The sequence below is a fragment of the Rhinatrema bivittatum genome, chromosome 6, assembly GCF_901001135.1.
Source record: "Rhinatrema bivittatum chromosome 6, aRhiBiv1.1, whole genome shotgun sequence".
Taxonomy (NCBI): domain Eukaryota; kingdom Metazoa; phylum Chordata; class Amphibia; order Gymnophiona; family Rhinatrematidae; genus Rhinatrema; species Rhinatrema bivittatum.
This window is the reverse complement of record NC_042620.1, coordinates 330,406,305-330,432,636: the sequence shown is the minus strand read 5'-3', so window position 1 is coordinate 330,432,636 and position 26,332 is coordinate 330,406,305. Positions and strand designations below refer to the sequence as shown.

At 42.3% G+C, this 26,332-nt stretch overlaps 1 protein-coding gene across 2 annotated transcripts in view; it reads right to left on the bottom strand.

Annotated features, from left to right (window-relative positions):
* LOC115094533 (ligand of Numb protein X 2-like) overlaps positions 1-26,332 on the bottom strand; it is a 91,033-nt gene that overhangs the window by 13,714 nt on the left and 50,987 nt on the right. For both annotated transcript variants that reach the window (XM_029607682.1, XM_029607683.1), the window contains exon 8: positions 19,120-19,345. In XM_029607682.1, coding sequence (XP_029463542.1) covers positions 19,120-19,345 — 226 coding nt within the window. The remainder of the gene's footprint in view (positions 1-19,119; positions 19,346-26,332) is intronic.

Sequence of the window (26,332 nt, the reverse complement as noted above, 5' to 3'; positions counted from 1 at the left end):
TGCAAAGTTTCCATGCAGAAATGAATTACCCATAGGTGTCTGCTGACACTCTTGAGGGTCCAGGATGGGGAGAGCATATAACCCATTGGTCCTGAGTTCATCTGGCTACATGCTAGGAAATGGCAAGGATTATAATTAGGGCTGAGGTCAGAGAACACACCCCAATCATCCTAGAAGATAAGCAGTGGCATATCAAATTCAAAATATTAAGTGGTGTTTACAAATGCTTACAACAAGTTCAGGATACTTAAGATTGGTTAGTACCATGCATGCCTAGTCAACTCATTTGTCACACTATGCCCTGCTGCTACAATAGCTAAATTAGTCCCTACTTGTAATTCTGAGTTCAACTGTATAGCCCCTTGATTATAGAACACATTCCCTTAGGCGAGCCTTCTAGAATAAAAAACTCATTTTTCTCTTTTAGAAAACATGTGAAATCCTGGTTTTGCATACAAGCTTTTCTAGGATAAATGGGGCCTAGCTTTGAATAGTTAACCTCTTGGAAAGGAACATTTGTATTTTTTTTTAATTCTATCATTGTTTAGTTAGTAATCTTTGGTAAATGAAGGAAATATTTTTAAAAGTTAAATAAGGACTTTATTGTGAGATGTAAATTCCTTGTAAGCTTGAGTATTCTACAGTCTTTTTGATATTTATTTATTTATTTAAAGGCTTTTATATACCGGAGTTCATGTACTAGTACATACCACTTCGGTTTACACAGAACCAATATTGGAAAATATATATATTGATATATATATATATTTTTTTTAATTATATTTTATTGGCATTTTAACAAATATAGGACAGCAACAGCATGCCACAGAATCAGGACATGATATATCAAAAATAAAGGTTACAAAAGAGTGCTATATAACAAATCAAATATCAAGCAATAGAAGGGAGATGGATCATCCATTATACATTATGGCTACTATTTAACTAACCTCACCAGGAGATTGATAAGAATCCAAAAAGGAAAATAAGATGGTTCAAAGAAAAAACAATGTGTGCTATTGATATTCATTGCACATTTACAAGGAAATCAAATTATAATCTGGGCACCTGCCTAGCTCAAGGGCAAAGAGCCAGGAATTTCTTCCATCGTTGCTGAGTTGCTCTTGATATATCGGGGGAAAATCCTGATCTTTTGGCCAAAATATAAGCTATCATGATTACGAAGAAAAAGTCTAAGAACAGTCTCTGTCCGAACAGAATACGAAATTAACCAAGACTTTCAACCTGGTTTTCGGCTGGTGATTCCAATAATTCAGTTAAGTTTACAGCTCCAGAGGAAACACTCTTTCCTCTCAGATGACAAAAGGTAAATCCTTGAAATAGGTGGAATTGCTTCCAATGAGAAATGTAGAACATCTTGCAAGTAATTTTTAAAATATTCCCTTAAAGAAAGCAACTTAACCTTTGGAAAATTCAAAACTCTGAGGTTTAGGTATCTAGAAGAATTTTCTAAATCTTCCAACCTTTTAGAAGAAGAGAGCTCTCCTTGAATTAGACCACTCTGGATGGATTGTAACTGATTCACCTTAGAATCAAGTTCATCTATCTTTGATGAATGAGCTGTAATAAGTGGATTCAACGAATGAGCATGGTTCTGAGCATACTTCAAAACTAAAGTTAATGAAATAATGGAGCACTCTAGTGACATAAGTGCAATCCAGATTGAGTCCATAGTTATTACAGCAGGTTTAACTGGAAGAATTTGAAAAAAAAAAAAAAAGAACCTACTGAGATAATTTGAGGAAGTTCTCTATCAATAGTCTGGGAGGGTTCCAAACAGTGTCTTCCAGAAGGAGTAGAAGCCGAGGCAGGGTAGCCATGATGTTACGCTTCCAAACTCAACTTAGCTGATGTTCCTTCCAACAATAATGATGACAAAACGTGGTCACTGGAGTCGCACATCTCAGCACTAACTGCTAAAACCACCTCCGCGGCAGCTGCTTCTGTAAACGCTATCCGTCCAGGTGGCTCACCCGGTCTTGCAGCATCGAGATGTGCGAGGGGAGAAGGAGTAGCCGGGGTTCCAGGATTTAATGTTTCACCCAGGGATGCCAGCACGCCTTTAGTCCCGGCATTCACAGCTGACCAATCACTAGAGCTAGTGGATCCAAAGCAGTGCAGAAGCAATCGATACTCCTCTGAATCAGGGTAGGTTGAGACGGAGCTGAGATAAGCTCTCTCATCCACCCTTTTCCTCTTTGTATGCAGCATTTTTACAAGAAAATGAGAAAAAAATAACAGAAGATACAGAACTTCCAACACAGTGTCCTCCCCTCAAGATGTCATCTTGATTCTCTGATTTTTATATTTTTAAGGTATATGTTTAGGTATTATGTTAACATTGGCTTGAGTTGGTTTTGTCTTTGATATGTACTAATTGTTTATTTTTATTGATATCCCATCTGTGTATGCTCCCTCATGCTTATGGTATAAATGTATTAAACACTGCATAGCAGAACTGTAATACATGCAATCATAGAACAGAAAAACATTACAACTATAATCAAATATTTATAAAAAGACCACATTAAAAAAATCCTTTAAAACCCACTGCCTCATCCCACACCATTCCCATCCCACAGAACTTCATTTCCTAGCAACCCCCTCAAACTCAGCCATAACAAGCCATAACTCACCACAGTCCCTTATCAAATGTCCTCCTTAATTAAGGAAACCATCAACTAACTCCATCACAGAATGTCTGTCTAGTGCAAGTACTGCTCCAAGAGCCACACCTCCAACAGCTTATGAAACCTCAAATAATTACTGTCCATCTGAAGCTCTTGTGCTACAGCATTCCACATTCCAGGGACATAGCAAGAAAAGGCTGCTTTTCTGGTCAAAACCAGTTTAGCTACTCTTAAAACCAGTCACAAGCGATCGCTGCTGCGAGAACTGCAAGGCCCTACTAGGTATATAATACTCATGTAGATCAATAAGGTACTTTGGACCAGTGGACTTATGTTATTGTAATTTTGTCTTATTATGCTTTTATGTTATTTATGTTTTATCATGCATATTGCCTAGTATTTTCTTAGGTGATTAAGACATTTTAATAAAAATAAAGAAAAGATAAAGCCTCATTAAGACATCTGTGGACCACACCCAAAACCTTGAATTGCACTCTACCTACAATTGGGAGCCAGTGAAACACTCTCAGGATCAGTCACATGATCCTACTAGGACTTCCAAACCAACACTTGACCGAGGTAGTCTGAATCAACTGAAGGTGTCTAAGAGCAAAGCTAGGTAAAACAAGATAGAATGAGTTAAGATAATCCAGACAATTGGCTACCAGACTCGCTCCTTTGACAGAAAATACAATTAGTAAATCTGCCAGATACATGCACATGGTCCTTTGCTGGAACCTGAGCAGACATTTAAATGGACATCTAATTTAACCCCTAAGCTAGTAACTGTGTCTAAGGAGAATATTTATCCTGGAAATAGAAAGGAGGGAATGATCCATATGGCTTCAGATTATGCTAGATTCAGGTGTAATTTATGGTAATACCAGCTATGGCTTCTAAACAAATACAAAGCTGCTATCCCTAGACCAAACCCTTGGCTAAGGTCTGCAATGGGACCCTAGGTGAAGTTTAATCTTGTTCATTTTCTTTTCTTAAATCCTGCTAGTCTAATCCAGACTAGCTGATTGAGACAGAGGACACCATCACTGGTTGTAAGGGAGGTGTGATCCAGGCACATGCCAATAACCTGTCAAAGAAAACTTCCACTCTAATACTAAACAAACTGGGAGGGAAAGAAGGCAACTAACAGCAATACTTGCTGAGGGGTGGACAGATAAGGAGACAACAAGATAGATGACAGAGCTATGGAGACCTCTCATCTGACCTCTGCAGTAAAATAGCCACAATCTGAACCTATAGAGAAGTAAGCGCCTGATCCTTATTTGTATTTTATTAAAATTTCTTAATCACTCATGCACATGCCCTTAGCGATTTACAAGATAAATATACATAATAAAAATTACAGTTGCGTACAGCACAAAATGACCTAAGACAACAAAATACAAGACAATCAATAACCAAAATCTATCTTGGAAGCTGAAAACATGATTTTAGTGCAGTTTAAATGTTTTAGTACACTCCATTAGTCTCAAAGCTGCAGGTATAGTATTCCACATAGCAGGCGCAGCCACTGAAAAAGCAGTCTCTTGTTGCTGATAGTCTAGCTGCTCGTACTGTAGGCACTTCAAGAATTCCCCTATTTTGGGATCCTAGCGAGTTGGTATATCCTTAACAGGGAGTTTATCCAGGGCAGAGTAGAAATACTGAGACGTTTGTGAATGAGGAACAGTATCTTTGACCGCACTCTAAAATGGACAGGTAGCCAATGAAGATGCTAGAGGGTTGATGTAATGTGGTCAGTATAATTTTTACCACTAATCAGCCAAGCTGTTGAATTGAGAAGCAATTGAAGAGACTTTAATGATGAGACCGGAAGCCCAAGATAAATGGCATTGCAATAGTCCAAGGAGGCAACACTGATGCTTGAACCACTAATTTTAAATCATCTAGTACTAGTAAATTCTTTAAGCCATAAAGAACTCTGAGCTTGAAAAAAAATCCACCTTTGGCCACAGTCTTTATATGATGGTTAAAAGACAGCTTGGGATCAATCCAAATCAAGACTTTTAGCATGTGGCAAAATTGGAAATTTGAGGTTATCCAGCACTACCGGTATGTTTGAAGGAATATTAAGGCTTTTAGAGTGTTGAATAACCATGAACTCTGTTTTAGCTACATTAAGTGAAAATTATGCTGAAGCCACTGCTTAATGGCTGACAAATACCAACTGAGCTCATTTTGATGAAAAATTGGATATCAGTGAAGATTCTGTATCCTTCACAAAGACTAAGATCTTGCAAACTGGTGCCAAATAGGTGTTAAATAAAAGCGATGAAAGTGCCAAACCCTGAAGTACACCTATGGAGTTAGCGTACCATGATGTGTGAGAGAGAGAGAGAGGATGTAAACTATGCCAGTTCTTGGCCAGACATACCACATTCTTTCCATCTAATCAGAAGAATGTCAGAGTCAAGAGTATCAAAAGCAGATATATGTCCAACATAAGTAACATAACTATGACCACGTCTAATGTTGTCAAACAGAGACCATTAAAATCTCAGTGTTGAGAGATTCCCTAAATCCAAATTGGTAATGCTCTAAAATCTGATGTTTTTCAATAAACTCGGACAATTGTTTAAGGACTACTGCTAATAGCTGAGAGATGAGATTGGCCTATAGTTAGTGAGGACAGAGGAATCTAAACCAGGTTTGTTTGTTTTTCAGTAAGGGCCTAATCATAGAACACTTTAGGCTAGCCGGAGCCACTCTGACAATGATAAATTCACAAGGTTAGTGAGAGCCAGAGAATTTAAGTTTCTAGAAATCTTCAAAGTAGGCATGCTGCAGATGTTTAAAGGGGTTCACTTTTGCAATAAATCTGAGAGATCTCAAGAAGCAGAGGAGTTACTAAAATTTGACTGTGGTGCCATAGGAGCATCTAAAGAATTGGTGTGCCAAGATGGCACTGCCTGGAAGGTGACCTGCAGGTCAGAGCCCTTAGAATTCAAATAATCTTTGAAATCATTACAGGTATAGTATCTGGGGAAATCCCTTTCTTCTTTTTACATATGGATGGGTCATTGGTGAGGGGTTTTTTTGCAATCCCAAAAAGAACTTTAGGATTGAAACCTATTTCCTGGACCTGATTTGAATAGAATACCTTCTTAGCTAACGACATTGAGCTCTTTTACTCTAACAATTTCTTTTTGAAAGACTAAAGATATAGGCTGAATTGATGTTTCCGCCAAGAATGTTCAGCTCTTCGTAATTGACTCTTAGCTATTAGAAAGGGAGTGATCCATCTCCTATCCTCATAGACCTGTTTATGCGGAATGGATCAAGGTCATCTAAGATAAAAAGGAGTTAATAAGGAGTTCCAATTACTAACAGCTAACTCCATGTCAGAAGGGTGAAAAGCAGATAGCTCATCTGCAATAATTTCAGAGGTTGTTTTTTTTTATCGCTCCAACTTCTCTTAAGGAACTCTGTTGGTAGTGAAAATGAAGGAAAATGAGTGGTAGATACACACATCTGAAGGAAAATTAACAAATGATCAGACCATGGAACAGGGCACAGCACAGGAATTAAGGGTTGAGTCCTAAACATAATAGTATTGACAAAGAATAAATCAAGAGAGTGTCCTAAACCTGTGGGTCGAAGAATTCACTAAATGACTCCATCCTAATGATGTCATAATATTAAGGAGGAGCAAGCTGTTGACATAGAACAAAAGAATATAAGATATGCCATATTGGGTCAGACCAAGGATCTATCAAGCCCAGGATCCTGTTTCCAACAGTGGCCAATCCAAGTCGCAAGTACCCAAACTTCAATAAATCACAAGCTACTACTGCTTATTAATTGTTTATGGATTTTTTCCTCTAAGAACTTATCCAACCCTTTTTTTTTAACCCAGTTACACTATTTATTTTATTTTTTATTTATTTTTAATTTTTATATACCGAAGTTCTTGTTGGAATTACAAATCACTCCGGTTTACATAAAATGATGAACTGCCCAACAGCGGATGGGGGCTTTACATAGAACTGTAGAACATAAGGAACAATAAGGAACACTAACTGCTATAAACCATATCCTCTGGCAATGAATTCCAGAGTTTAACTATGCTCTGAGTGAAAAGAATTTTCTTCGATTTGTTTTAAATGAGCTACTTGCTAACTTCACAGAGTGTCCCCTAGTCCTATTATCTAAGAGAGTAAATAACTGATTTACATTAACTTGTTCAAGTCCTTTCATGATTTTGTAGACCTGTATCATATCCCCCCCCCCCCCCCCTCCCTCAGTCGTCTCTTCTCCAAACTGAACAGTTCTAACTTCTTTAGCCTTTCCTCATAGGGCAGCCGTTCCTTGCCACTTATATTCATTGCCCTTCTCTGCCTTATTAACATGAAGACTGAAGTCAACTAGAATAATCATGTTAAATTTTGCTTTAGATGATATTAACTGTTCCAAGAAAGGAGATAAATCAGCGTATGTTAGGAGGGTTGTACACTAGACATTCGCTCACAAACTGAGACAACAATACCATCACTTCATAACAGGAATCACCACTTACATTTTCAATGAACATATGCCAACAATCCCTAAATATTACTGTTAAACCTCCACCCCACCCCCTCTTTCTGGGTTGAGAAACAATTTGAAACCCTGGAGGACATAACTGATTAAGAACGACAGTCTGAAGCTAGGAGCCAAGTTTCAGTAAGGCAAAAGATGTCTGGCTTTTTTTCCCCAAATCAAATCCATAACAATCTTTTTCTTTATGGTTTGTACACTAATGAGCATAATCAAGTTTTTATCAAAAGCAGTACCAGATTGAGATAGAAGGATAAAAATAAGACAAGACGGCTGGCACCCAACACTGTGGGAAGCCATAGTCCATAGATCGCCAAACCTGCCATGGCCCGTGATAACTGGAATATTTCTTGAGAGCCGATCATGACGGTTTACTGACACAGTCATTGGCCTTCTTGGCACTTGTCTTGCACGAAGGAGTGCAAAGAAGCTCCTTTGTGCTGGCGACAGAATGCACACCCCTTTGGTGTCAGCGCTCACTTTTGACCCCTCCCCCCATGTGGATGATGTAGGCTGGGGGCGGCCCACAGTCCCTGTTGACAGCTGGGCTGGCGGCAGATCTTTGGCAGCAGCTTGTATTTGATGTGAAGCTCCCCAGACAGGCATTCTGTTAGGCACAGAATGCCTCTCTGAAGAAAGACCAATGTCAACCCTCTGGGGGGGTAGCATTGTCAGCTTTTCACGGAAACTCAAAAAAAACAAAACGAGACACCTCATTCCAACATATGCCAAGGAGGGGTTAAATTCTTACAAGCTTTTTGTTTGCTTGAGATAACTAAGGGTGGATATCCCTTTCTGTGCAAACAAGCCCTCTCAAGAGCCAGGCCAATCAAAGAAATTGATCAGATTCATCTAACAAGATTTACCTCATGCTGACTCGGATCTTGCAATCCATTGGATTCCAAAAAATTGCATCATCCTTGGTTTTAGCAGCGACTCCATTAGTTTCCTCACCAGAGATCAGAGTAACTGGCCTGTAGTTCTCAGCCTCTTCCTTATCTCCACTTTTATGAATAAGAACCACATCCTCCCTTTCTGTCCTCCAGAACTATACCAAACTCTAAGGAAGATTTGAAAAAGGTCAGCCAGCGGAACTACCAGGACATCTCTGATGTATCCCATCTGGCCCCATAGCCTTATCTACTTTAAGTTTAATTAGCTCCTCAAACACACTGTTCTGAAAATCAATTGAGGCTTACCTCACTTCCGATATGATTTTGATAAACACTGCATTCAGAAATTATTCAGACCCTTTCACATTTTCCACCTTTTATGTTACAGCCTTATTCTAAAATGAATATGCATTTTCCCCTCCTCAAGTACACAATACCCCATGATGACAAAGCAAAATCAGATGTGTGCAAGTTGTAAAAAAAACCAAAAAAACCAAAAGTGATTTACATAAGTATTCAGATCTTTTGCTGTAATATTCAGAGTTGAGCTCAGGTTCATCCTGTTTCCATTGATCATCCTTTGAGCTGTCTCTCCAACTTGGAGTTCATCTCTGGTAAATTTAATTGATTAGACATGATTTGAAAAGGCATACACCTGTCTATATAAGGTCCTACAGCTGACAGTGCATGGCAGAGCAAAATCAAGTAAATGAAGTGACTGTGAGTGCCATATACACGAAACTGGTTGCAGCCCTTTGTGGGAAAGAGCTAGACAACTGTAAGAGTACATTGTTTTCTGATACAATTTCCCAAAAGTAATTTTGAGAGTGTTTAATTCTAGAAAATGTGAATGATAAGTTCCTCAAAATTGGGGTTAGTTAATTGTAGAGCAAAATCAAAGCCATGAAATCAAAAGGAATTGTCTGTAGACCTCCAGGACAGGATTGTGTCAAGGCACAGATAAGGGTTCAAAACAATTGCAGCACTGAAGGTCCCAAAGAACACAGCAGCCTCTATCATTCTTAAATGAAAGAATTTTGGTACCATCGGGACTCTTCCTAGAGCTGGCCACCTGCCCAAACTGAGCAATCAAGAGAAGGGCGTTGGTCAAGAAGATGACCAAGAACCCGACTGTCACTCAAGACAGAGCTCCAGAGTTCCGCTGTGGAGATGGAAGAAGCTTCCAGAACCATCACCATTTCTTCAGCACTCTACCAATCAGGCCTTTATGATAGAGTGGCCAGACAGTAGCCACTCATCAGTAAAAGGCACATGACAGATCACTTGGAGTTTGCCAAAAGGCACTCAAAGGTCTCTCAGAGCATGAGAAAAAAAAAAAAGAAGATTCTCTCATTTGATGAAACCGTGACTGGCCTGAATGCCAAGCGTCAACTGGAGGAAACCAGATACCACTCATCTAGCAAATACCATCCATAAGGTGAAGCATGGTGGTGGCAGCAGCATCATGGCTGTGGGGATGTTTTTCAGCTGCAGGAACTGGGAGACCTATCAGGATTGCAGGAAAGATGAATGGAGAAAAGTACAGAGAGATCCCTGATGAAAACCTGCTCCAGAGCACTGTGGACCTCAACCTGGGGTGACGAATCACCTTCCAACAGGACAACCCTAAGCACACAGCCAAGACAATGCAAGAGTGGCTTTGGAACAAGTTTGTAAATGTCCTTGAGTGGCCTAGAACATCTCTGGAGAGACCTGAAAATAGCTGTTCATCAACACTCCCCATCCAAGCTGACAGTGCTTGAGAGCATCTGCAGAGAATGTGAGAAAAATCCCCAAATCCAGGTGTGCCAAGATTGTAGCGTCACACCCAAGAAGACTGGAGGCTGTAATCCCTGTAAAAGGTGAAGGGTCTGAATACTTATCTAAATGTGATATTTCAGAGTTTTGTTTTGTTTTTTTAATTTGCACAAATTTCTACAAACCTGATTTCGCTTTGTCATTATGGAGTATTGTGTGTAGCTTGAGGGGGGGAAAAATGCATATTATCCATTTTAGAATAAGGCTGTAACAAAATGTGGGAAAAGCAAAGGGGTCTGAATACTTTGAATGCACTGTATTTTCTTCAGCACAGGACACCAGATGCCCATGAGATAACATGCTAGGATTTTCAGCTAAGCGCATCATAGTAAAAGAGCTATCTGCTATACCTATTAGAGAGTTTTCTAGGCTGGCACTCTGCTTGCATCAATCGGTTGAAGATTAATTTCTGTTTTGCCTCCCTTGCCTTGAGAGACTCACCTATTTCAGACTATTATTGGCACACTCAGATTCACATCTAATCACCAATTTCATGATCCTGGATTTAACAAAACATACACTAGCATTTAATGAAATTCAACATGCAGTATCAGCATGTTTCCTACAGGCCCTATGAGAATCTCATCTTTTTTCCCCAACAGAAGGATGGATGGATACTGTCCTCAAACCACCATTCAGATGCTCATTTTCCTAGTTTCACAAGGCACTGCAGAAGGACTTTGAGAGATTAGGAAAATGGGCATTGAATGGCAGATGAAATTTAAATATGGAAAGTAGAAAGCAATGCACATAGGGAAAAATAATCCCAACTATAGGTACACACAATGCAGAGTCACCACCCAGGAAAAAGGTCCTTGGAGTCCATGTGGACAATAAGTTTAAATCCTCAGTTCCAGATGTGGCAGCATTCAAAAAAGCAAAAAAAGAGAATGGTAGGAATGATTTGGAAAAGTAATGAATAAGGCAGAGATTATTATAATGCCTTTATATTGAGCCATGGTGAGACTGCATCTTTAGTACTGAGAGAGTTCTGGTCACCCTCAGAGATACCCCTTGTTTATCCCATGCTTTCTTGAATTCAGATATTGTTTTTGTCTCCACCACCTCCACTGGGAGATCGTTCCTTGCATCAACCACCCTCGCTATAAAGAAATATTTCCTAAGACTACTCCTGAGGCCATCCCCTTTTACTCTCATCCTAGAGCCGCCTTTCCATTGAAAGAGGCTCACCTCCTGTGCATGGAAAACTTGGAGATATTTAAATGTCTATCAAATCTCCACCATCTCGCCTTTCCTCGAGAGTATACATGTTTAGATCTTTACGTTTGTCCCCATATGCTTTAGAATGAAGACCAATGACCATTTTAGTAGCCGCCCTCTGAACAGACGCCATCCTGTTTATATCCTTTAGAAATTGAGGTCTTCACAACTGTACACAGTATTCCAAATGATGTCTCACCAGGGACAAGATCATCTCCCTTTTCTCTCCCTATGCAGCCAAGCATCTTTCTGGTCTTTGCTGTCGCTTTATCCACCTGTTTGGCCACCTTCAGCTTGGAAGAGACAATGCTGAGAGGGAACATGACAGAAGTTTATAAAACTATGAGTGGAGTGGATAAACAGACTAACAGAAGAAGATTTTGTAGCATTTGAAATAAATACTAAAATAAGAGGCCACAAGCAGACTTAAAAACGAATCGCAGAAAGTACTTTTTCCACTCAACACACAATCAAGCTCTGGGATCTGTTACCAGGAGACATGGTTGAGGCAACTGGTGCAATGTGCTTCAAGGACGCGTGGACAGGTTCCTGGAGGTAAAGCTAACAGAAAATTATTAGCCAAATAGACTAGGGAAAGCCATTGCTGACCCTACCAGTGAGTAACAAGAAATATATATAGACCTACGTTTTGGGATCTGCTGGCTGATCACTACCAGACAAGATGTTTTGCCTGATGGATATCTTGGACCTATCTGGCACAGTATGTTTTTATATGTACTTAATAGTGCAAGGTGGTTTGGGAGACAAATGTCTGGTGGTTAGAGTAACGGATTGGGAATCAACCCTGGAACATGAGTTCGTTTCCCCTCTCACAAAAGGCAAGACTTTGAGCAAGTCTATCTTCTTGTGCCTCAGTTGTAATCATAGTTCCCTCTAAGCTGAGCACTTGAGCAATTGTTCATACATTTCGGTGCTTTGCTCACAGATTTTACATGGTCGCTCACAAATGTTTCTTTGTGCTATATACAGAAATGGAGCACTAACACCGGCACTCAAAAATTGTTGGTCCCACAAAATTGTTGCTCCCACAAAATGTTTGCACACATCTAGTCATTCCTTGGAGGGAACATTGTAATCCTAACTGCCACAAACTCTTTCGGAGACCCTCTTTCTGTGCCTGAGGTTTCAGGAACCCAGTCAAAACAAATCATTTCCCTTAATTGAGTTTCATAGCAAGACTTTAGAAATGAAAAAGTTGAAGTACAATGGAATCTCTCCTGATGTATAATCTTGGATAATGGAAGCCAGTCATCACCTAAACAAACAGCTGTCCTTAAGTAGCTCGAGAGATCTGTGCGCACTAGAAGTGACAAGAGAAACTGAAAAATGAAAAGTGGAGAAATTACTTACCTGATAATTTCATTTTCCTTAGTGTAGACAGATGAACTCAGGACCAATGGGTTTATGCTCCCCTGCCAGCAGATGGAGACAGAGCAAGCTGACGTCACAGTATATATAACCCTACAGTGACCCTAGCCTGCCAGTATTCTCTTCAAAAGCAACTGTGGACAGACTAGCAAAAAACTGAATTGAAAACATGATTAAAAAACAAATAACTAGAACTATACTCAAACAAACAAACATTGAACTCACATAAGATTCTATGTATCCCAAGGTAAGGACTGGATGAACACTTACCAGTAATCCCTTGGGACCCAGAGCCCCACAGGAGGACTGACACACATGCAGCAGACTCTTAAGCTTCTTGCTTACCAGCGCCATTGTTGCGGTAAACGTGCGTCGGAACAGCTCACGCTCAAAAATGAAATTCGCCCAAAAAACAAGAGCCTAGAAAAGAGTGCGACAAGGCGCACGCACAACCTGTGTGACAAGTTAAACACATTAAAAAAAGTTTGTACGTGTAAAAAGCACGCCCAAAAACCAAATACACAGTGCGCACACCAAAGGCCTATAGAGGGCAGCAGAACAGTGACAAGAGTAGACAAAAAATGGCTGTCACAGCCTACCATGCAGCATGCAAGAAAAAAGTCAAAGTGCGGGACCTAACCTACCAGTGGCCGTTCAATCCGGCAGGCTGCCCAGCTCCCCAACCCAAATGGGAATGAACGTCGGTATGGTGCACAGAGAAAGTCCTGAAACCCCTCTGATTCAGATTCAGGGTAAAACCTTTTTTTTGTTTTAAACCTTATCTGAGCGCAGTGCTTACCAGCTGAGTACAGAGACTGTATCTGGCTGCAGGGGGAGAGGGCATCTGCCTTCACTGCCGTACTTGGCCTCCTGCACCCACTGCCTTTCAGCTGAACTGGCAGCTAAGTCCACGCTGGGAAACCCAGCTAAATGACCAAGGCACACCTCTGAGGGACCATGGAAATCGCCTCAGGAATTCTCAACTGGGGGAGGAACTTTTAGGTATGACTGTGGGAGAGCAGGGCTTTCTTTTCCTGAATTTAGAATTTCAAAGTTTTTTCTTCCAAAAAGCTCGAAGCGATCCCCATAGGGAGATGCACATCCAGCATCTGCTGGAGACGGAGAATACTGGCAGGCTGGGGGTCACTGCAGGGTTATATATAATGTGATGTCAGCTTGCTCCATCTCCATACAGGGGAGCATAAACCCACTGGTCCTGAGTCCATCTGTGTACAATTCTGGTCGCCGCATCTCAAAAAAAGATAGTTGCGATGGAGAAGATACAGAGAAGGGCAACCAAAATGATAAAGGGGATGGAACAGCTCTCCTATGAGGAAAGGCTGAAGAGGTTAGGGCTGTTCAGCTTGGAGAAGAGGCGGCTGAGGGGGGAATATGATAGAGGTGTTTAAGATCATGAGAGGTCTTGAACGAGTAGATGTGACGCGGTTATTTACACTTTCGAATAATAGAAGGAGGGGCATTCCATGAAGTTAGCTAGTAGCACATTTAAGACTAATCGGAGAAAATTCTCACACTTAATGCACAATTAAGCTATGGAATTTGTTGCCAGAGGATGTGGTTAATGCAGTTAGTATAGCTGGGTTCAAAAAAGGTTTGGATAAGTTCTTGGAGAAGTCCATTAACTGCTGTTAATCAAGTTTACTTAGGGAATAGCCACTGCTATTAATTGCATCAGTAGCATGGGATCTTCTTAGTGTTTGGATAATTGCCAGGTTCTTGTGGCCTGGTTTGGCCTCTGTTGGAAACAGGATGCTGGGCTTGATGGACCCTTGGTCTGACCCAGAATGGCAATTTCTTATGTTCTTATCTGTCTACATGCTAGGAAAAAAGTTTTAACCGATGGTGTGGCTATAATATAAAAAAAAAAGTGCAAATCTTATGTCACAAATGTGTAAACCATAGAAAAGGACACAACATAAACCAGAAACTGCCTCAAATTATGCAGACTAATGGGAAGCAGGTGTTTTCTAGGCTATGTTCCAACCCAGGGCATGAATTTTGCTAAGGTATAAAACCTATCAGAGCAAACCTGAAGGGAGAGGATGGAAGTACAGATACAGTAATCAATGCAAGAAAGTTTGTACACTTTTGCACCTGAAATAAAATACTTGGGTTTCCAAGCTCTAACAATTAGCCTTGTGATCTAAGCACAACCCACAGTTCTCTCTGAATACAAAACTCTTCCCTCAAGTGCTATAATTAGCCTGTTGTGCAAACAAAAGAAGAGCAGGTAAATAGCCTGATTAGCCAGGAGCTTTCCTTCCTTGGAAGGGCGTTGTCCTCACAGTGAGAGGGTGAGGAAGGGCAGTGTCTCCTGCTGAAAGCCACTGCTCTGAGGAGTTTCACCTTGATTTGTAAATACCAGGCTTCCCTGTTTGTAAATGAACACGAGCATCACTCACAGCACAGGGTACGGAAAGCAGCAGTCCCCAGCCTACCCCAGGAGGTTTAAGTCTAAAAGTAAAAGGAACTCCTTTACCTAACAAGACAGACACGTTACTGCCCATCAGAACTCAATTTACTTATTGAATTTTTAGGAAAATACCACCAAACTGAATTGCTGAAAACTAGGAAGAGGTTGTGTTATATTAAAAAAAATAAAAATAAAAAAATAAAGTATAGCCTCATGATGTATTTGAAGAGTTTTATATACCATCATTCGGAAACGTTAAAATAACGCCATCATAACGGTTTACAAAATAGGTTATAGGGAAATGGGGGGTTAACAATGGTTGTAAAGTACAAACTGTTATTAGGCTTAGGAAATAACATTAGTAATGATTAAGTTCAGTTTATGAGTTCTTTCTTATTTAAGAAAAGCATAGATGTGATGAATTTCAATTAGTCATGAGGTTGTGTTGGAGGATGGCGATGTTTAGATGATCCTTTGGGTGGATTGGTATGCTTTGTTGAACAACCAAGTTTTTAATTCTTTTTTAAAGGTTTTCTTGAATTCTTAGCTTAGTCGGGAGGGAGTTCCATAGTTTTGGGCTGCCAAGGGAGATGGCTCTATTTTGGGTGGAGGTGAGTTGATTTGAATGGGTTGGTGGTGTTTTTAGGAGTCCTTTGTTTGCTGACCTCAGGTTTCTACTTGAGGTATGTAGGTGTATGTAGGGGCTTAGCCAATTTTTTTGTTCTCCGTATATAATTTTATGTAAGATGGAAAGGACTTTGTATTCAATCCTGTATTTTATTGGTAGCCAATGGAGTGAAATAAGGGTTGGGGTGATGTGGTCACGCTTTTTGGCTCCTGTGAGGAACCAGGAGCGGTGTATTTACAAATCAAGGTGAAACTAGTCACAGCGGAACCAGGAGCCGTGCGGTAGCTCTGGAAGTGGAGATGCTCATGTCCTGGGTGGAACGTCATCTGACAATTCTAGCGACATCCCACCAACGTGCAGGTGGATTTTCTAAGCCATCAGCATTAGATCCCGGAGGATGCCCTGGACTTAGTCTCCCACAAGTGGGGCCAACCTCACATAGACATAGACCTGATGGCACCTCAAGTTAATGCCAGGGCGCAGCGCTTCTTCAGCCGCAGAAGAAAGCATGGGGCAGAAGCCGAAGATGTGCTCATAGCTTCTTGGCCCCAGGACATTCTCCTTTACGTGTTTCCTCTGATCAGCCAGAAAACAGCAAGATAGGCAATCAAACAGCGCCGTGAGGATAACAAAGAATAGATGCCCAAGGGTCTTTTTCCAAATCTTTAATTGATGGATTCGTATGTGATTAATTAAAAATGCCCGACTCGCACAGAGTTTCGCCACGTTCCAGTGGAGACGGCACACGCTGATGCGCAGTAACACGTATGCAGCGCCATTTGCGAATGGAACCAGGAGAAGCTTAAGCACTATTTTATTTATTTGCAGTTTTTATATACAGACATTTGTTTAGTAACCTCACATCGGTTCACAATTAACAGAAACATTGCAGCTGTGCCAAATAGAACAAACATGTGCAACAGTGCTTTACAATAAACAAAGATTTACAATAAATACACTTTACAATAATCTTAACTGGGGGGGGGGGGGGGGGGGGAGAGAACAGTGGAACAATGAAAGGGAAAAATAATATACATAGCAAATTGTTATCTCACTGAATTTATAAGTCTATAAATAGAACGAATTTTATAAAAACACAATTGGAAAAGAGAAAAGCTGGGTATGAGAGAAAGAAATGGGATAGAAGTCTTATATACAATAGATACGAATAATTGCCAACAAAAAGTTAGGTGTGGAGATAAAGAAATAGGGGATGTACATTTACACTACATTATTTATTAGAGATACATCTGTAATGTGGATGTTGTTGGAATTAACTAATAGTTATTCAGTGTGCTCTCATTTAAGCCCCTCAGGCAGCCACTGGAATGTGGTGAAACTCAGCACGAGTCGGGCATTTTTAATCACATACGTCTCCACCAATTAAAGATTTGGACAAAGACCCTTGGGCATCTATTCTTTGTTGTTATCCTCTGATCAGCCAGGTCATCAGGAGAATAGAAGTTCATCCGGACCGAGTGATCCTAGTTGCTCTGGAGTGGCCGTGTTGACCATGGTTTGCGGACCTGGTCAACCTATCGCTGGACAGACCCCTGCGGTTTTGGTTACTTGCCGGGTTCTTGTGGCCTGGTTTGGCCTCTGTTGGAAACAGGATGCTGGGCTTGATGGACCCTTGGTCTGACCCAGGTTGGCAATTTCTTATATTCGCATATATGCTATTTTAGAAACTTACAACATACACCTGTAAGGGTGCACAAGTGAATCTACGCATGTAAAAAATGGAGCAGTCCAGGGGCAGTCCTGGGCGGGACCATCATTTAAACATGGTAAATTGCTATTTTATAAAAGACTTACATGAGTAGATTTGGCAACTTATTTGCGTATATTTACACCTGCTCTATATCTGGTGTAAGTGATCGTAAACGTCTTAAAAGTGAAATACTGACTGGGTGAAATTGGGGGGGGGGGGGGGGGATGTGGGGCAGTTGAGGCTGAAGAGCCAGGAGGCTCTCAATGACCTGCAGATGGACTGGGCAAACTGGTAGACTAATTAGTAAAACTGGTAAATTTCATTGCCACGTGCATGTTAGAAAGTCTCCAGACTTGCACGCGTAAAACCTGACTTACAGGGGTTGGGGAGTAAATGCAGGTAAAATCTCCACATGCACATTTTTAAAGTTAGAAGTAAAAGTGCTCAGGTATTGCAGTTGCATGCCACTTCGTCAGGTAAGTCAAAACTTATCTGGATAAGTAGCAGCTTTGCCTCTACTTAGCCAGATAAGCCTGAAAAGGACTGCTTATCCAGCTAAGTCACATATTTTATTTATTTATTTATTTGTGTTTTTCTATACCGGCATTCACGGCAGTTCGTATCATGTCGGTTTACATAAAACAAGGGGTGAGCAATACATTATAACGTACATAGCTAAAACGTAAGAGTATACATTACAAAAGTATAACAAGTGCGTAGAAGAAAAAGTTACAATAAAACAGGGGTTATTCTAACTGGGATTAGAGTTAGAGGAGAGATAAAAAGTTTAACAAGAAGTAAATCATTGTAGTGATTGGTTGGTATTGTCTGTTTCAGTTTAATAGAAGATGCTCAGTGTTGCTGCATTTGATGGAAGTCAGAGATGACTTTTGATGACAGTCAGAGAAGTCTCAAATAAAGCTAATTATCCAAAAAAGTAGCACTATTTAAGACATATCCAAGAGGCTACTTGGGCAAATAAATCAGAACTTATCCGGAAAGTACAATATGTATTAGCGTTCCCCACACACACACACACACACACATATGGGCACAGGTTGCTGGGTACATTTGTGCATATATGATGTATATGCACAGCTTATAAAATACAGACGTAGATTTCCACATGCACATGGGCATGTGCACAGCTGTTTTAAAGATATTCTCTTAAGATTGTAAGCTCTCTGGGGAAGGGAAATACCTGCTATACCAGAACGTAAGTCACCTTGTGCTTGGTTTAGAAAGGAGAGTAATTAAATCTACATCCAAACCCAAGAAGGGTCTGATTTAAGGATCAAGGAAAAAGTAGGACAAAGGAAAGGTACAAAAATCCCATAAACTGGTTGACTTCCGCAATCTGCGAGCAGTATGCCTTTTTCTGTAAAAATTAAATTCCCGCAGTTTCACAAAATTAAAAATTCTTCAGGAAACGCTTCCAGCAAATTAGCTTGCAGGCTTTTTGTACTCTTGCCACTACTTTTTCTCCCCAATACTTACATCTGGCTCTTAAAAAGTATAAAAGAAGAAAACATGAAAAACTTTTTAAAATGGCTGTACAGGAGGGGAACACCACACCATAGTTTCTAAATGCAGGATTCGTTACCGCTTTTAGCATGATGCACTCTGACACCAGAAGGCAGCAAATGAGACCACCCTTAATGAGAATTTGATAACACCCTAACAGTCTCTGATTGCAGAAACAGGGAAAACATATTTAAGGTGAATCCACTGAAGAGTACATCTTAGGACTGGTCTTTTTTTTTTCACTTTTCCCCCCCAACCATTGAAAATAAAAGCTTCTGACTGAAACAACTTACCCAGGGAGTGCAAGCCACATGATCCAGAGAGGTGACCATACAGATTCTCGCCCTCTGGCCGGGTCAGCGGCAGCTTCTGGGGGATCCACTGTCCCATCTGCTGCAGGAACCTCCAGCGTTTTCAGCACCACGGAGTGAGAAGCCGTATTGGACTTCAACGCTGCAACTGCCTCAGAGTAACTGAGCTGGGTCAGATCAACCCCATTAATGCTCACGAGCACATCTCCTGTGGATCGTAAGGGACAGAGTCTGCTTACAACAGGCAGCCCAATGAAGCCTCCTGAAACTCGCGGCCTAGCTCTCGCCAGTATTTGATATTTAAAGCTTTCATAGCAGCTGTTTAACTAAAAACTGGATTCAATCACAACTTTAGTAACTCACTTGTATCCTCCCTAAATTTCTGGACATGTTGAACACAGTACCAACCACCAAAATACTCGTGCCCCCATGTAATAAGGAGCACTGTGTGCACACGTTAGCACCAGGTTGTGTGCACATTATTTTTTTTGTGCAAATGTTTACTCCAGATAGGAATTTTGCACACACATTAGGACACCTCCAGGCATGAATCTGATTCACGCTCTTCCAGCAATTTAGTTCAGAGCATTTTACAGAAGTAGAGATCAATAACAGATAGCAAATGCAAATTCCATGTTAAGCAAACCATTAGCTATTAACCCCTCCTCCCCCATCCCATCACTGTTGCATGGAAGAGAGTTAAGCTTTACTCCTATTTCCTAACACTGCAATTTAACTCCTGGTCAGAAGTGGATTAAAGTTTCTGGGGCTCATGTTAATCTATGGGGAGTTAGGGATGCAAGGGACCTACAATTTAGATTTAAGCATATAAAACAAAATTTGTGCATAAATTAGGTTTTCTGCACATAACCCATGTCTTATTCACCAAAAATATGTTTTATGCCCAGAAATCATGGCTTATGTATGCTAAATGTTTCTTATTGTGCATATTTCAAGTTAGCAAGCTTTTTTTTTTTCTTTTTAACTCTCACTATATTACCATGCCATTAGCTTACTGCATCAGGAATTAATTCAATTTTAATCACAAGTTAAGAAAGTGTAAGGTAAAATTTAGTTGAGGTTTTATTACATCAGGCTCTCAGCACTTTAGTGACCATTGTCCAAAGAAGGAATGGGAAAGCAGAACACCATCTCTGCATCAACCCCCTCCCCCCAAACACTTCACACCTTCTTCCACTATTTAATCCAATAGGTCTTTTGATCTGGTTTAAAATAGATTATACCTCTTCCCTACTGTTGTATTTATTGCACCTGATTTTAATCTTATTTTATTCTTTTTGATTGTTTTATCAAGATTGCATTGTTTCCACATTGCACATAACAGAATATAAATAAAACTGATATTTATCTCTCTAAACAATGGAGAAATTACTTATCTGATAATTTCATTTTCCTTAGTGTAGACAGATGGACAGATCAATGGGTTATGCTCCCCCTACCAGCAGATAGAGAGTCAGATTTCAAAGATGACGTCACCCTACGTACACCCCTGCAGTGACCTCAGCCCTTCAGTATCCTCTTCAAGCGCCACTGCGGGCATACTATTGAAAAAACTTGATTAAAAACGATTAAAACCAGATAACTGTACTCAACCAACCAAACACTGAACCCCAGTAAGATTATGGATGCCCTGATCTAGGGACTGGATGACTGTTTGTGTGTAATCTCTTGGAATAGATATTCACTCCACAGGCGAATCCTTGGCACCGTTCTTGGGTAGCCTTGGGCGGGATGCCAAGTCCATCTGTCTACACTAAGGAAAACAAAATTATCAGGTAAGTAATTTCTCCATTTCCTAGCGAGTAGCCAGATGGACTCAGGGCCAATGGGATGTACAAAAACTACTCCCGATCAGAGCGGGAGGCTGCCCACAATCCGGTTAACACCACCCTTGCAAAGGCTGCATCCTCTTGGGCCTGAACGTCCAGGCGATAGCATATAGAGAAGGTGTGAAAGGAGGACCACATCGCCGCTCAGCAGATGTCAACGGGAGACATCAGTCTAGCTTCCGCACATGAGACCACCTGAGCCCGAAGAGGTAATGGCTTTCCTGCCTCCACATAGGCTCCCGTGACCACCTCCTTAATCCAGTGAGCTATGGTAGCCCGCAAAGCTGGATTTCCCTGCTTCCTTCCACCGTGAAGGACAAACAGGCAGTCAATCTTTCGGACCGGTTCTGAAGCTTCCAGATACCGCACCAAAAGCCTAACATTCAAATGACAGAGGAGGCAGTATTCAACGTCCTTGTGCTTATCTAGGGATGGTAATGAAATGGACCAATTCAAATGAAAGTGAGACTACCTTGAGCAATAAGGATGGAACGGTATGAAGCTGTAACGCTCCTGGAGTCATCCAGAGGAATGGCTCCTGACAAGGCCTGTAGTTCAGAGATGCGACATGCCAAGCATATAGCCACCAGGATCATCATTTTCAAGGTGAATAAATGCAAGGGAAGACTGCGCAGCGGCCGAATGGAGGGCCCTGCCAAAAACTCCAATACTACATTAAGATTCCTCAAGGGAACCGGCCACCATAGGGGTGGTCAGAGGTGCTTCACCCCTTTCAGAAAGTGGGCCATGTCCGGATGAGCCAACAGGCAGGTTTCCGTGCACCTCGCCCCTGAAACAGGAGAGAGCTGCCACCTGGACCTTCAAGAAGTTAAGGGTCAAAAATTCCAGAATTAGTGGGATTTTGACCATCTGAAGGGAAACACTGTGTTCCTCATACCAGGCCTCAAATACTCTCCAGACCCGCACATATGCTAGGGACGTAGAGAACTTCCACGCGTGGAATAAGGTGGCAATTACTGCCGCCAAATACCCTCTCTTCATCATCCCTCTCAAGGGCCAGACCATAAGACAGAATAGAGTCAGATCCTCGTGAAGGACCGGTCCCTGCTGTAGTGGTGGTGGTGGTGGGGAGGTTCTCCACCAGGAGTCTCCGCATGACCACATGCCACAAACGCATGGGCCAACCTGGAGCTACTAGTAGGACTAATCCCCTGTGGTGCTCGATTCTGCAATTGACCCTGCCCAGCAAAGATCACGGAGAGAAGGCATATAGCAACTCCTCTTCTGGCCAGGTGTGAACGAGAGCGACAATCCCCAGGGACCACTAATCTGTGTCTGAAGAATCGAAGAACCTTTGCGTTGTGAGATGGACGGGAGACTCCAGTGATCTACCACAAGTTGAAGGCTTTGGCAGACAGCACCCACTCTCCTGGATCCATACTCCCCTTACTTAGAAAGTGCTGGCGTTGTCTTTTCCTGCGATGTGGGAGGCTGAGATCATCTGTAGATGTATTTCTGCACATTCCATAAGGAGATCTATTTCCTGTGACACTTGCTGGCTTTTGGTTCCACCCTGGCGGTTGATGTAGGCTACTGTCGTCGTGTTGTCAGATATTATGCGGCCCACTTGACCCTGGAGTATGTGGCTGAATTGTAGACATGCCAATCTGACTGCCCCTGCTTCCAGGCGGTTTATGTTCCAGAGGACCCCCTTGCTTGGTCCAACGTCCCTCGTCCTCAGTTCCTGACAGTGAGCTCTTTGGCCCAAGGCTTGCGTCTGTGGTGAGGACCAGATGGTTTGGGGAGGACAGGAGTACACCCCTGCCCAGATAAGCTTTCTGCAGCTACCAGTGGAGCAGAGAGCATACTTCCATCGGCAAGTGGAGGCAAATCAAATAGTCTTGAGACTGCGGGTTCCAACATGACAGCAGGAAGCGTTGAAGTGGTTGCATGTTTGGCCTCGCCCACGGCACTACTTCCAGGGTTGTTGCCAAACCGAGAACTTGAAGATAGCTTCACATCATCTGTCGTATCATGCTCAATCGATGCACTTGGGACACCAACTTCCTTATCCACGTAGTTGGAAGGAATACCTTGCCCTGCTTGGTGTCGAATCGGACTCCCAGATATTCCAAGGACTGGGAGAGTTTGAGACTGCATTTGTCTCACCCTGTTGGTCACCCGTAAACTCTCTTCCATGGACTTTACTCAGATCAACTATTAGGCTTGATACTTCACTTTGATGCAGCTCCAGCACTGCTCTCTACATCAATGATGGGGGTGGAAGGAAATTAGAAGCAAAAAGTTACCAATAAGGGCCCTGACCTCAGCGGTCAGAGTAACAGATAAGTATGAGAAAAATAAGTGTGAAAGCTTGCTGGGCAGACTAGATGGGCCATTTGGTGGTCTTCTGCCATCCAAGTACGGGTGCACCAGGATTCCCTCTTCTCAATGCTGCCGCTATGACCACCACAATCTTGGAAAAATGTTCTGGGGGTGGTGACCAGGCCAAAGGGCAGAATCCGAAACTGATAATGGCGACCCAGTACTGCAGAGTGTAGGAAACATTGATGTTTTTGACAGATTGGAATATGTAGGTAGGCTTTGGATAGGTCTAGGAAGGTTAAGAACTCTGCCGATTGTTCAGCCATTATCACGCATTATCACGGGGTTTCCATGCGGAAATTAATCACTCACAGATGTCTGTTGATGCTCAAGGTCCAGGATGGGGCGAAAGGAATCTTCCTTCTTGGGTATGATGAAATAGATGGAGTAATGCCCCATATTTTCCTGGGGCGCGGGTACTGGAATTATAACCTTCATTCTGAAAAGTCTCCACTGCCTGCTTCTTGTGCTGGGAGTGTCAAGGAGATATCATGAATACGTCCCGAGGAGTGCTGCGAAATTCCAGCACATATCTTTCTCGTATGACCTCCAGTATCCATTTGTCTGAAGTGATCTCGTCCCACTGTTGATAGAAAAGGGACAATCGACCCCCTATATCCTCGTTCTGAGGGTGGGTTGGCAAATTTTCATTGGGGGGTTCGGGACGAACCTGAACCTGCTCGTCTCTTGGGTTGTTGGCTCCGAAAGGACTGAGACCTCCGAAAAGTTTCTGTGCGGACGAAAGCACTAGGAGCCCTTGGATCGACCCCTCATAGGTGAAGGGCACTGTAACTGCTTTCTCTTATCTTCTGGTAGCTGGGGAACTGGAGATTCTCCCATTTACTGGCCAGCTTTTCCAATTTGCTTCCGAAGAGAAGTAATCCTTTAGAGGGCATCTTTGAGAGATTTGTCTTGGAGGTTGCATCTGCTGACCAATTCCTCAGCCATAGCTGTCTTCTTGCTGCCACCAGTGAGGCCATTCCTCCTGTTGAGGTACGGACTAGGTCCAAGCCAGTGTAAGCTAAAAAACAGCGATGGCAGGTTCCATAACTGCTCTGGAATTTGACCCAAGTCATCCACCTCCCGAGAGAGGAGTAAGCATGGTACCAGGGCACAACAAGAAGCTATCTGTAGTCATTGCTATTGCATCAAAGGCCTGTTTAAAGATGGACTTCATCCGTCTATCGTGCGCATCCTTTAAGGCCGCTCCTCCCTCCACTAGAGTTTGCTTAGAGATGGCACAGACCAACGCATCCACTTTAGGGAAACGAAAATGTTCTCTCACTGCCGTATCCAGTGGGTACAGAGCTTCTAATGTTAGTCTACCTTTAAAACTTGCTTCTGGGGTGTCCCGTTCCAGGTCAATCAACTCCTAGAAGGCTTCCAGAACTGGAAAGTAGCAAGAGGCTTTCCATAGGGAAATCAGAATGGTATTCTTCTTTGGTTCCATCATAGAGTCCGCCCCAGGAACTCCCATCATCTTCAGGGTCTGGGAAACCAGGGCCAGCAATTTGTCTCTTATGGAAAAACCATAACATGGTCAGATACAGTTCTAAACCTGGGGGAATTTCCCCATCTTCCAAGGAATCTGTGTTCATGCCGTCCAGGTCCCTGCTAGGGATTCCCCTTTGTGAAGTCTGCCGATAGGGCTGGGAGAGGGAGGGCTTACTGGCTGAGGTTCCCTCTGGACAGGGGCAAGGGAGATAGACTCTGCCTGTATAAAGGCTTAGAAGGCCTTGAAAACATTCCACCAAGAGAAAACAGCCGGATCCATGCTTAGCCCAGTAGGTACTGGGTTAGGTGCCGCAGAATTTCCTTCTCCTATGGATGACCCAGTCCCGAGGGTACTCGGGGTCCAGGGTACTTCAGTGCTGACATAAGCAAGAATCCAGGTCAGACCTAATATGACAAGCTACGCAAAAAGAAAGGCGCTTATGTTTCTTTGCTGCCGGAGTTATTGGCCACCTTAACTGCGGGTTCAGTTGGCTCGCGCTTAAAATTTTATATGCACACAAATTGTGTGCCTACGCAGGCCACGGCAAGGTGCATGCACAGTCTTTACGCCTGGCTTTACTTGTATTCTGCACCTAGAAAGTTGTGCACACAGCACACGCAGCGTTATGTGCACAGTGTGTGAGCAGAGCTGACACACACTGCTGACACACACGCTCTATGGTGGGCAATACAGCGCACAAGATGGCACCACCACAGCCTACCACACGGTGTACCAACCAAGCCTAAAGTGGGGCCTAGCCCAATAGAAGGTCGCTCAACCCGCTTGGAAACCCACATCCCCTTTCTACTACAGGATCGGGAACGACGTTGGTACGGCGTGCTGAGCAAGGAGACCGGAAGAAGCCTTACCGAAACCCCTCCAAAACATCTCTGAATCGGGAGGTAAATCCTCTTTTTTTTTTTTTTTTAAATACTTACTTGGGTCCAGCGCTTACCAGCTGAGTACAGAAACAGTCCCCAGCTGCGGGGGGAGAGGGCTTTGACAGTCACTTCTACGTTTGGCTTCCTACACCTGCTGCCTTTCAGCTGCTTAAGCAGCAAAGTCCACACAGGGAACAGACTACTGGACCAAGGCGCATCTCTGAGGGATCTCGGAAATCACCTCAGGAATTATCAACTGGGGAGGGACCTTTAGGTATCACTGCAGCAGAGTGGGGCTCAATCTTTTTTCCAATTTAAAAGTAGAATTTTTCCTTCCATAAAGTACAGCGATCCCCACAGGGAAAGCACATCCTCCATCTGCTGGAGATGGAGAAATAGTGAAGGGCTGAGGTCACTGCAGGGGTGTATGTAGGGTGATGTCAGTTTTGAAACCTGATTCAGTCTCCATCTGCTGGCAGGAGTGCATGACCCATTGGTCCTGAGCCTGGCTATTGGCTATTTGCTAGGAAAAATAAATATTTAAAAGTTGCCTATCTTGGGGCTCTAGGCAATACTCAATAAAATAGTTTTTTTGCAATTGGCAGCAAACCAACATTCCTGCT